This window comes from Anomaloglossus baeobatrachus, chromosome 2 (assembly GCF_048569485.1).
Source record: "Anomaloglossus baeobatrachus isolate aAnoBae1 chromosome 2, aAnoBae1.hap1, whole genome shotgun sequence".
Taxonomy (NCBI): domain Eukaryota; kingdom Metazoa; phylum Chordata; class Amphibia; order Anura; family Aromobatidae; genus Anomaloglossus; species Anomaloglossus baeobatrachus.
Window position 1 is genome coordinate 8,979,380 of NC_134354.1, and position 11,993 is coordinate 8,991,372.

The 11,993-nt window shown below is 54.9% G+C and overlaps 1 protein-coding gene across 1 annotated transcript in view; it reads right to left on the bottom strand.

The window, feature by feature from the left end:
• Positions 1–10,472, bottom strand: part of HGD (homogentisate 1,2-dioxygenase) — a 38,176-nt gene extending 27,704 nt beyond the window's left edge. Inside the window, exon 1 of the mRNA XM_075332784.1 lies at positions 10,331–10,472. Coding sequence (XP_075188899.1) covers positions 10,331–10,345 — 15 coding nt within the window. The 5' untranslated portion in view covers positions 10,346–10,472. The remainder of the gene's footprint in view (positions 1–10,330) is intronic.
• Between the last annotated feature and the right edge of the window lie 1,521 nt (positions 10,473–11,993).

Sequence of the window (11,993 nt, forward strand, 5' to 3'; positions counted from 1 at the left end):
ACCGTAGTTGATTTCCGGCAGAAAGGTGGCTGGGGCTTCATCCGGGAGCCCGGTCTGGGCAAGGATGTGTTTGTGGCCTGGAGAGACATTGAGGAGCACCTGCCCAGAGGCCACCCAGGGCGCGATGCCAAGCCGGGCGATGAGGTGGAATATACCCGGCTGATGGGGGACCGCGGGTGGTATGCGCTGCATGTGCACATTGTGCAGGAAGAAGCGGCCCCAGAAGAGCCAGAGTGGTGCCGCACAGCACAAGAGCGCAGCATCTCTCCAAGCAGCAGCGCCACCTCAAGACAGACCCAGGCCGCAGAACATTGCAGCCGGCCTGCAACAGTTACCCAGGAGACGCAGACCAGGATCTCCATGGCGCGTGTGATGCAGGGTGCCCGGCCAAAGCAAGGCCCTAGAGACCACAGCAATAGCCCCCTGCAGACGAGCAGCCCTCTGCAGCAGCGCCGTGCAACGCCTACAGGCAGCCCCACTCCAACCCAGGCTGCAGGACAGCGCAGAAGGTCAGGGACCAGTGTGCAAGGGACCCAGACGATGATCTCGTCAGCGTACCTGCTGCCAGGAGCTATGCCGGAGTGGGATCCTGAAATCTATCCTCGAGAGTAAGGAAGATGAAGAGCTGCCAAACTGTACATAGCCCCTCATTCTTTTTGAAGATGTCCCTTGTGTTTTGCCCCTTATTCTTTTCGAAGATGACACCTTTCCTACTGTACTGCCCCTGATTCTTTTTGAAGACGTCACCCCCATGTTATGTGTTACCGGGCCACTGAACTGGAATGTGGGCCCCGGTAGAAGTGTATGTGTTGTGTCCTACCAGGCCACTGGACTTAGTGGCTGGTATGTTGTTGATATGTCTTATGTAACCAGGCCATTGGACTTAATGGCTGGTTGATTATGTCATCTTGTTTGATTGAAAGAAACGAACTGCCGGGCTACTGGACTTGTAGTAGCCAAAAATGTAATTAGTTGCACCCGTTGTGCCCCCTACCAGAATTATGGGGGATTTGTTGAACCGTGCAATGGACTGGAAGTGCACACTTAGAGTTTTCTTTATAAGAAGTTCGCAACGTTCATGATATGTGCCTCCCATAAAGGGAAGAAATGTTTTACTGTTTTATGTTATTGCATACAAAAATGTTTTTGCAGTTTCTCCACATGTTTTTGTTGTTTTTCAGCCCGAGGACGTGCTGGGATTTGCTGTGGGGGAGTGTGGCGCCCCTGAGGCTTCCGTCGCCACAGGTCATTGCACCCCACCTGCGGTGTGATGCCCATTCTGGGAGAGGAAGGGAGCGAACTCCGGTCCCCTGGTAAATCCACACTACACCCATTGCTAGGGACACACAGGACCAGGGAAAGTGGCAGGCAACCCTCCCATGCTGCATGCTGGGAGGGGCCGTAAGACCCATCCCTGCTCCCATAGGTTACAGCTTAGCAACTGGGGAGGTGGGAGGAGCCAAGGAGAGCAGACAGAGATAGGAAGGTCAAGTTTAGTCAGTGAGCTCGGGGAGTGAGAGAGTGAGGAGTGAGCATGTAGTTGGAGAAGAAGAACGAGAGACAGGAGGGAGGAGGAGGCCTGCTGGAGGCAGGCAAGGAGGAGAAAGAAGAGAAGGAAAGAAAGGGTCGCAGGGCCGCGGGTAGTCCGTAGGTACCACGAGCAGTCCTTGTTGGGTACCGAAGCCGAGGGCCCAGAGGCGCTACGAGTAGCTGCAGGCTGCGGTGGCCTGGTCCACATTGACATCGGTGGAGTGATTAAGCTGCGACAGGGGACGGTCCCTAGAGACTGGAGGAGTGCAAAGACAATCTCCAAACAGTAAAAACCGAGGCCCAGGGAATTGCAAGCTCCCAGGGCCAGAACCCAGAGCAGATCTTCAGAAAAGGGGTAATCAGCCGACAGGTGACCCCCCAGCCTGGAGGCTGTAGTGGAGGCCAAGCCAGGGCCATCCAAACTCGGGCAAGGCTAGTGAAGACAGCAGAGAAGGAGACACTAAGAGAGAGGGTACCGGATTTCACACTCTGAATCACCCAGAAGGCGGAGGTCCCTGACAGCGGTCCCAGCAGTCCAAGGGTCCTGCCTGCCCTGACAAGAACTGTGAGTAAAGAACTTGAACTGCACCTCTGAAGTTGCCTCAGTTATTTCATCTGCATAGACATTTACAAGCACCAACTGTGCCCCGGGCATTGCTCCACCTGTGGGGAGCAGTACTACCATTGCTGCCATAATATCATCCCGGAGGCCTCACACAGCAGCGGCGGCTTATTAGCCGCATACCACAGGTGGCGTCACGAACACAACCATTAACAAGCAAGCCACATATTCTACTGACACCCACCAGGGCCACGGAGCCGGGCCCAGCCACCACTGACTACCACCGGACTAGTCCGGCCCGGCACCGGGTGTCCCATAGCCCTGGGGTGGGCGAGTCACACCCTCCATAGACGTCATAGAGGATAGACACGGCTCACACAGCACCCTCCATAGATGTCATAGAGGATAAACACGGTTCACAGAGCATGTTCACAGCACTCTCCATAGATGTCACAGAGGATAGACACGGCTCACACAGCACGGTCACAACACCCTCCATAGAAGTCATAGAGGATAGACACGGCTCACACAGCACGGTCACAACACCCTCCATAGAAGTCATAGAGGATAGACACGGCTCACACAGCACGGTCACAACACCCTCCATAGAAGTCATAGAGGATAGACACAGCTCACAGAGCACGCTCACAGCACCCACCATAGAAGTCATAGAGGATAGACACGGCTCACACAGCACGCTCACAGCACCCTCCATAGAAGTCATAGAGGATAGACACGGCTCACAGAGCACGCTCACAGCACCCACCATAGAGGATAGACACGGCTCACAGAGCACACTCACAGCACCCTCCATAGAAGTCATAGAGGATAGACACGGCTCATAGAGCACGCTCACAGCACCCACCATAGAGGATAGACACGGCTCACAGAGCACGCTCACAGCACCCACCATAGAGGATAGACACGGCTCACAGAGCACGCTCACAGCACCCTCCATAGAAGTCAGAGGATAGACACGGCTCACAGAGCACGGTCACAGCAATGAGAGGTCTTCTGACTTTTGTACGTGTCTTCTGTAGCACAAATCTCGGCCCGCTGTTACAGAGGCTCAGTATCAGCTTTAACCCTTTAAAGGATGAATAGACTTGAGAATTTTTGTTGTTGCAGTTTTTGAAAAAACAAAAACAATAAAAATAAGAAACACCAGAAACCGCCATCACCAAAACGTTATTAGTCAGTGACGCCCCCGTCCTGCAGTTACTGACATTTACTAACATCTACATCCCATGATGCATCTGCTCTAACAGACGCCCTGGGTGGAGCTTAGTTATCACATGACCTTCTGACAGCTGGTGATATCGCTCCTGGTTTGGAGATAGATATCAGCAGAATAGTCAGGAGCTGCGCGTCCCTACGTCAGACGCCATTACACCGGGGCGTCCCTACGTCACACGCAATTACACCGGGGCGTCCCTACGTCACACGCCATTACACCGGGGCGTCCCTACGTCACACGCCATTACACCGGGGCGTCCCTAGGTCACACGCCATTACACCGGGGCGTCCCTACGTCACACGCCATTACACCGGGGCGTCCCTACGTCACACGCCATTACACCGGGGCGTCCCTACGTCACACGCCATTACACCGGGGCGTCCCTACGTCACACGCCATTACACCGGGGCGTCCCTACGTCACACGCCATTACACCGGGGCGTCCCTAGGTCACACGCCATTACACCGGGGCGTCCCTACGTCAGACGCCATTACACCGGGGCGTCCCTACGTCACACGCCATTACACCGGGGCGTCCCTACATCACACGCCATTACACCGGGGCGTCCCTACGTCACACGCCATTACACCGGGGCGTCCCTACGTCACACGCCATTACACCGGGGCGTCGCTACGTCAGACGCCATTACACCGGGGCGTCGCTACGTCAGACGCCATTACACCGGGGCGTCCCTACGTCACATGCCATTACACCGGGGCGTCGCTACGTCAGAGGCCATTACACCGGGGCGTCCCTACGTCACACGCCATTACATCGGAGCGTCGCTACGTCACACGCCATTACACCGGGGCGTCCCTACGTCAGCCGCCATTACACCGGAGCGTCACTACGTCAGCCGCCATTACACCGGGGCATCGCTACGTCACACGCCATTACACCGGGGCGTCCCTACGTCACACGCCATTACACCGGGGCGTCACTACGTCACACGCCCTTACACCGGGGCGTCCCTACGTCACACGCCATTACACCGGGGCGTCCCTACGTCACACGCCATTACACCGGGGCGTCCCTACGTCACACGCCATTACACCGGGGCGACCCTACGTCACACGCCATTACACCGGGGCGTCCCTACGTCACACGCCATTACACCGGGGCGTCCCTACGTCACACGCCATTACACCGGGGCGTCGCTACGTCACACGGCATTACACCGGGGCGTCCCTACGTCACACGCCATTACACCGGGGCGTCGCTACGTCACACGCCATTACACCGGGGCGTCGCTACGTCACACGCCATTACACCGGGGCGTCCCTACGTCACACGCCATTACACCGGGGCGTCCCTACGTCACACGCCATTACACCGGGGCGTCGCTACGTCACACGCCATTACACCGGGGCGTCCCTACGTCACACGCCCTTACACCGGAGCGTCACTAAGGGAGATTAATTGGGGTGTTACTAGAGGAGATATATTGGGGTGTTACTAGGACAGATATTTGGTGTGTAACAAGGCGAGATATATCAGGGTGTAACTTTGTGAGATATAATATCAGGGTGTTACTACATCAGACACTATTATATCGGGGTGTAACTAGGTCAGATTATATTGGGGTGTTACTATGGGAGATATATCAAGATGCTACTAGGTGAGATATTACATCGAGGTGTTACTAGGGGAGATATATTGGGGTGCAACTTGGTGAGATATTATATCAGGGTGTTACTAGGTGAGATATTATATTGGGGTGCTCCGAGGATCTCTGCTCCGCAGATCGGCTCCCTCTGCTTTTCCGTCCTGTCAGGGCTGAGAAGGGTTAATGGTGACAGCGGCGGGGACGTGCCTGGAGTTTGGAGCATTGAACGCTTCCATGTGCACAAACATCTGGGCAGATGTCAGCACCGGCTGTGATTGGTTGAGCCAGGAACGCCCCAGCCCCGCCGCCCCCGCCCCTTCCAGAGACGCCCCATCAGGAGGCATCAAAGGTCACAGACCGCGAGAAGCCTGACCCGGGCACACTGGGGACTGCGGAGGAACTGCAACTCCCAGCATAGCCCGAGAACCACAGCTCCCAGCATAGCCCAAGAGTTCCCAGCATAGCCCGAGAACCGCAGCTCCCAGCATAGCCCGAGAACCGCAGCTCCCAGCATAGCCCGAGAACCGCAGCTCCCAGCATAGCCCGAGAACCGCAGCTCCCAGCATAGCCCCAGAACCGCAGCTCCCAGCATAGCCCCAGAACCGCAGCTCCCAACATAGCCCCAGAACAGCAGCTCCCAGCATAGCCCGAGAACCGCAGCTCCCAGCATATCCCGAGAGCTCCCAGCATAGCCCGAGAACCGCAGCTCCCAGCATAGCCCGAGAACTGCAGCTCCCAGCATAGCCCGAGAACCGCAGCTCCTAGCATAGCCCCGCAGCTCCCAGCATAGCCCAAGAACCACAGCTCCCAGCATAGCCCGAGAACCGCACCTCCCAGCATAGCCCCAAACCCGCAGCTCCCAGCATAGCCCCAGAACCGCAGCTCCCAGCATAGCCCCAGAACCGCAGCTCCCAGCATAGCCCCAGAACCGCAGCTCCCAGCATAGACCCAGAACAGCAGCTCCCAGCATAGCCCGAGAACCGCAGCTCCCAGCATAGCCCCAGAACCGCAGCTCCCAGCATTGCCCCAGAACAGCAGCTCCCAGCATTGCCCCAGAACAGCAGCTCCCAGCATAGCCCGAGAACCACAGCTCCCAGCATAGCCCGACAACCGCAGCTCCCAGCATAGCCCGAGAGCCGCAGCTCCCAGCATAGCCCGAGAGCCGCAGCTCCCAGCATAGCCCCAGAACCACAGCTCCCAGCATAGCTCCAGAACCGCAGGTACCAGCATAGCCCGAGAGCCGCAGCTCCCAGCATAGCTCCAGAACCGCAGCTCCTAGCATAGCCCGAGAACCGCAGCTCCCAGCATAGCCCGAGAGCTCCCAGCATAGCCCGAGAGCTCCCAGCATAGCCCGAGAACCGCAGCTCCCAGCATAGCCCGAGAACCGCAGCTCCCAGCATAGCCCGAGAACCGCAGCTCCCAGCATAGCCCGAGAACCGCAGCTCCCAGCATAGCCCCAGAACCGCAGCTCCCAGCATAGCCCCAGAACCGCAGCTCCCAACATAGCCCCAGAACAGCAGCTCCCAGCATAGCCCGAGAACCGCAGCTCCCAGCATATCCCGAGAGCTCCCAGCATAGCCCGAGAACCGCAGCTCCCAGCATAGCCCGAGAACTGCAGCTCCCAGCATAGCCCGAGAACCGCAGCTCCTAGCATAGCCCCGCAGCTCCCAGCATAGCCCAAGAACCACAGCTCCCAGCATAGCCCGAGAACCGCACCTCCCAGCATAGCCCCAAACCCGCAGCTCCCAGCATAGCCCCAGAACCGCAGCTCCCAGCATAGCCCCAGAACCGCAGCTCCCAGCATAGACCCAGAACAGCAGCTCCCAGCATAGCCCGAGAACCGCAGCTCCCAGCATAGCCCCAGAACCGCAGCTCCCAGCATTGCCCCAGAACAGCAGCTCCCAGCATTGCCCCAGAACAGCAGCTCCCAGCATAGCCCGAGAACCACAGCTCCCAGCATAGCCCGACAACCGCAGCTCCCAGCATAGCCCGAGAGCCGCAGCTCCCAGCATAGCCCGAGAGCCGCAGCTCCCAGCATAGCCCCAGAACCACAGCTCCCAGCATAGCTCCAGAACCGCAGGTACCAGCATAGCCCGAGAGCCGCAGCTCCCAGCATAGCTCCAGAACCGCAGCTCCTAGCATAGCCCGAGAACCGCAGCTCCCAGCATAGCCCGAGAGCTCCCAGCATAGCCCGAGAGCTCCCAGCATAGCCCGAGAACCGCAGCTCCCAGCATATCCCGAGAACCGCATCTCCCAGCATAGCCCGAGAACCGCAGCTCCCAGCATATCCCGAGAGCTCCCAGCATAGCCCGAGAACCGCAGCTCCCAGCATATCCCGAGAGCTCCCAGCATAGCCCGAGAACCGCAGCTCCCAGCATATCCCGAGAACCGCAGCTCCCAGCATAGCCCCGCAGCTCCCAGCATAGCCCAAGAACCACAGCTCCCAGCATAGCCCAAGAACCGCAGCTCCCAGCATAGCCCAAGAACCGCAGCTCCCAGCATAGCCCAAGAACCGCAGCTCCCAGCATAGCCCCAGAACAGCAGCTCCCAGCATAGCCCGAGAACCGCAGCTCCCAGCATAGCCCGAGAACCGCAGCTCCCAGCATAGCCCGAGAACCGCAGCTCCCAGCATAGCCCGAGAACCGCAGCTCCCAGCATAGCCCCAGAACAGCAGCTCCCAGCATAGCCCGAGAACCGCAGCTCCCAGCATAGCCCGAGAACCGCAGCTCCCAGCATAGCCCCAGAACAGCAGCTCCCAGCATGTTTATAAAAGTGTAATTATAATCTCTCACTATGAGGATATAGCACCACCTACAGATGTGGTCTGACCCAGTACGGATACATAAACTGACCGTTATCTGTGGTGTTACATGGGACTGCAGAATTTATAGAATGTTCTCAGTGAAAGGAACAAAATTATAATCTTGTGATACCTTTTAATGGCGACTAAAATACAATAAATAATGTTACAGAGAAGCTTCCAGACATCTCCGGTCCCTTCATCAGGCAGGGACTGCAGGTGACATCTACTACACGAGCTCTATTCAGCATCATCACTGTGATATACGAGATGTTACATGGGACTGCAGGTGACATCTACTACACGAGCTCTATTCAGCATCATCACTGTCATATCTGAGATGTTACATAGGACTGCAGGTGACCTCTACTACATTCACGGGTATTTTTGAGCCCATATCACACACACGCATCACCGGTACATCCGAGCCCATATCACACACGCATCACCGGTACATCCGAGCCCATATCACACGCATCACCGGTACAGCCGAGCCCATATCACACGCATCACCGGTACAGCCGAGCCCATATCACACGCATCACCGGTACATCCGAGCCCATATCACACACGCATCACCGGTACATCCGAGCCCATATCACACACGCATCACCGGTACATCCGAGCCCATATCACACACGCATCACCGGTACATCCGAGCCCATATCACACACGCATCACCGGTACATCCGAGCCCATATCACACACGCATCACCGGTACATCCGAGCCCATATCACACACGCATCACCGGTACATCCGAGCCCATATCACACACGCATCACCGGTACATCCGAGCCCATATCACACACGCATCACCGGTACATCCGAGCCCATATCACACACGCATCAGCGGTACATCCGAGCCCATATCACACACGCATCAGCGGTACATCCGAGCCCATATCACACACGCATCACCGGTACAGCCGAGCCCATATCACACACGCATCACCGGTACATCCGAGCCCATATCACACACGCATCAGCGGTACATCCGAGCCCATATCACACACGCATCAGCGGTACATCCGAGCCCATATCACACACGCATCAGCGGTACATCCGAGCCCATATCACACACGCATCACCGGTACATCCGAGCCCATATCACACACGCATCACCGGTACATCCGAGCCCATATCACACACGCATCACCGGTACATCCGAGCCCATATCACACACGCATCACCGGTACATCCGAGCCCATATCACACACGCATCACCGGTACATCCGAGACCATATCACACACGCATCACCGGTACATCCGAGCCCATATCACACACGCATCACAGGTACATCCGAGCCCATATCACACACGCATCACCGGTACAGCCGAGCCCATATCACACACGCATCACCGGTACATCCGAGCCCATATCACACACGCATCACCGGTACATCCGAGCCCATATCACACACGCATCACCGGTACATCCGAGCCCATATCACACACGCATCACCGGTACATCCGAGCCCATATCACACACGCATCACCGGTACATCCGAGCCCATATCACACACGCATCACCGGTACATCCGAGCCCATATCACACACGCATCACCGGTACATCCGAGCCCATATCACACACGCATCAGCGGTACATCCGAGCCCATATCACACACGCATCACCGGTACATCCGAGCCCATATCACACACGCATCACCGGTATATCCGAGCCCATATCACACACGCATCACCGGTATATCCGAGCCCATATCACACACGCATCACTGGTATATCCGAGCCCATATCACACACGCATCACCGGTATATCTGAGCCCATATCACACACGCATCACCGGTATATCCGAGCCCCTATCACACACGCATCACCGGTATATCCGAGCCCATATCACACACGCATCACCGGTATATCCGAGCCCCTATCACACACGCATCACCGGTATATCCGAGCCCATATCACACACGCATCACCGGTATATCTGAGCCCATATCACACACGCATCACCGGTATATCTGAGCCCATATCACACACGCATCACCAGTATATGAGCGCATATCACACACATCACTGATAGAACAGGCCATATCACACACATATCCGCAGTCTCTTACACAACTATCAGCTGCGTATCAGTCTATACCACACAAATGGTTGTGTCAGCAGTATATTAGAGCCCATATCATAGCAATGTCACACATACAAGCGCTCCTCACCTGGGTATCAGAGCTCATAATCGCTCACGTATCAGTCCATATCACACATATGGCTCATGCATCAGCTGTATATCAGAGCCCATATCACGGAGAGGTCACACACGGAGGCAAGCTCATATCACATGCATCATCCATATATCAGAGCTCATATGCTCATGTACCAGTCCATATCACACCTGTGTCACCCGTGTATATCGCTCATGTACCAGTCCATATCACACCTGTGTCACCCGTGTATATCGCTCATGTATCCGCACACATTGTCAAATGTATCACGAGTTTGCACTAATCTTTTCTCCACCTCAAATTACAAAGATGTTGCAGATTGTGTAAGTGTCGATGGCGGCGAGTTACGGATTCTCTTGTAGGCTATGCTTCTCCTCCCGTCCCCGCTGCTCTGCACAGCACTTACTTTCAGCTCTGCCATGTCTGCTCCCGGCTGCTCCGCCGCTGCGCTCTGCTCTGTGCTGCGGATCTGCGCTCTGCAGAGATTTAACCCATACCTCAATGTGGATTTGATTAACACAGAAAGGCCGATTGCATAATTCTACAGTGACTGGTGGAGGGCTGGGGGGGGATGGGCTGCACGGGTCACTGAAACCACAGCGCTGCATTACAGGTGTCTCCTCTTGCAGTGATGCCGACCTCCCCTCCGTCCACCACTGAGCACCAAATACACCAAACATCATGTTGGAAAAGTTTACAAAAACGTTACTTATTTTGTATTGTAGTATCCAACTCACAGCCGGAGCTTCAATCACAATGCTGTTGTCTCATGTCTCACACACCAGCTCCCTCCAGAGCTGCAATCAGAGTTCTGAATAACCTAAAATGCTGCAACCTGACATCTGCCAGCACTAAAGCCCCCTGAGCTGGAAGAAATAAATTATATATAGCATTACTGGACAAAGTATGGAAAAATATCTCCCATGATGCTCCCACCTAGGGATAAGGAATATCCATAGATTTATACAGTCACCACTAGAGGGAGCTCACTACATACAGATTTATACAGCCACCACTAGAGGGAGCTCACTACATACAGATTTATACAGCCATCACTAGAGAGAGCTCACTACATACAGATTTATACAGTCACCACTAGAGGGAGCTCACTACATACAGATTTATACAGCCACCACTAGAGGGAGCTCACTACATACAGATATATACAGCCACCACTAGAGGGAGCTCACCACATACAGATTTATACAGCCACCACTAGAGAGAGCTCACTACATACAGATTTATACAGCCATCACTAGAGAGAGCTCACTACATACAGATTTATACAGCCACCACTAGAGGAAGCTCACTACATACAGATTTATACAGCCATCACTAGAGAGAGCTCACTACATACAGATTTATACAGTCACCACTAGAGGAGCTCACTACATACAGATTTATACAGCCACCACTAGAGGGAGCTCACTACATACAGATTTATACAGCCACCGCTAGAGGGAGCTCACTACATACAGATTTATACAGCCACCACTAGAGGGAGCTCACTACATACAGATTTATACATCCACCACTAGAGGAAGCTCACTACATACAGATTTATACATCCACCACTAGAGGGAGCTCACTACATACAGATTTATACAGCCACCGCTAGAGGGAGCTCACTACATGCAGATTTATACAGCCACCGCTAGAGGGAGCTCACTACATACAGATTTATACAGCCACCGCTAGAGGGAGCTCACTACATACAGATTTATACAGTCACCACTAGAGGGGAGCTCACTACATACAGATTTATACAGTCACCACTAGAGGAGCTCACTACATACAGATTTATACAGCCACCACTAGAGGGAGCTCACTACATACAGATTTATACAGCCACCACTAGAGGGAGCTCACTACATACAGATTTATACAGCCACCGCTAGAGGGAGCTCACTACATACAGATTTATACAGCCACCGGTAGAGGGAGCTCACTACATGCAGATTTATACAGCCACCGGTAGAGGGAGCTCACTACATGCAGATTTATACAGCCACCGCTAGAGGGAGCTCACTACATGCAGATTTATACAGCCACCGCTAGAGGGAGCTCAC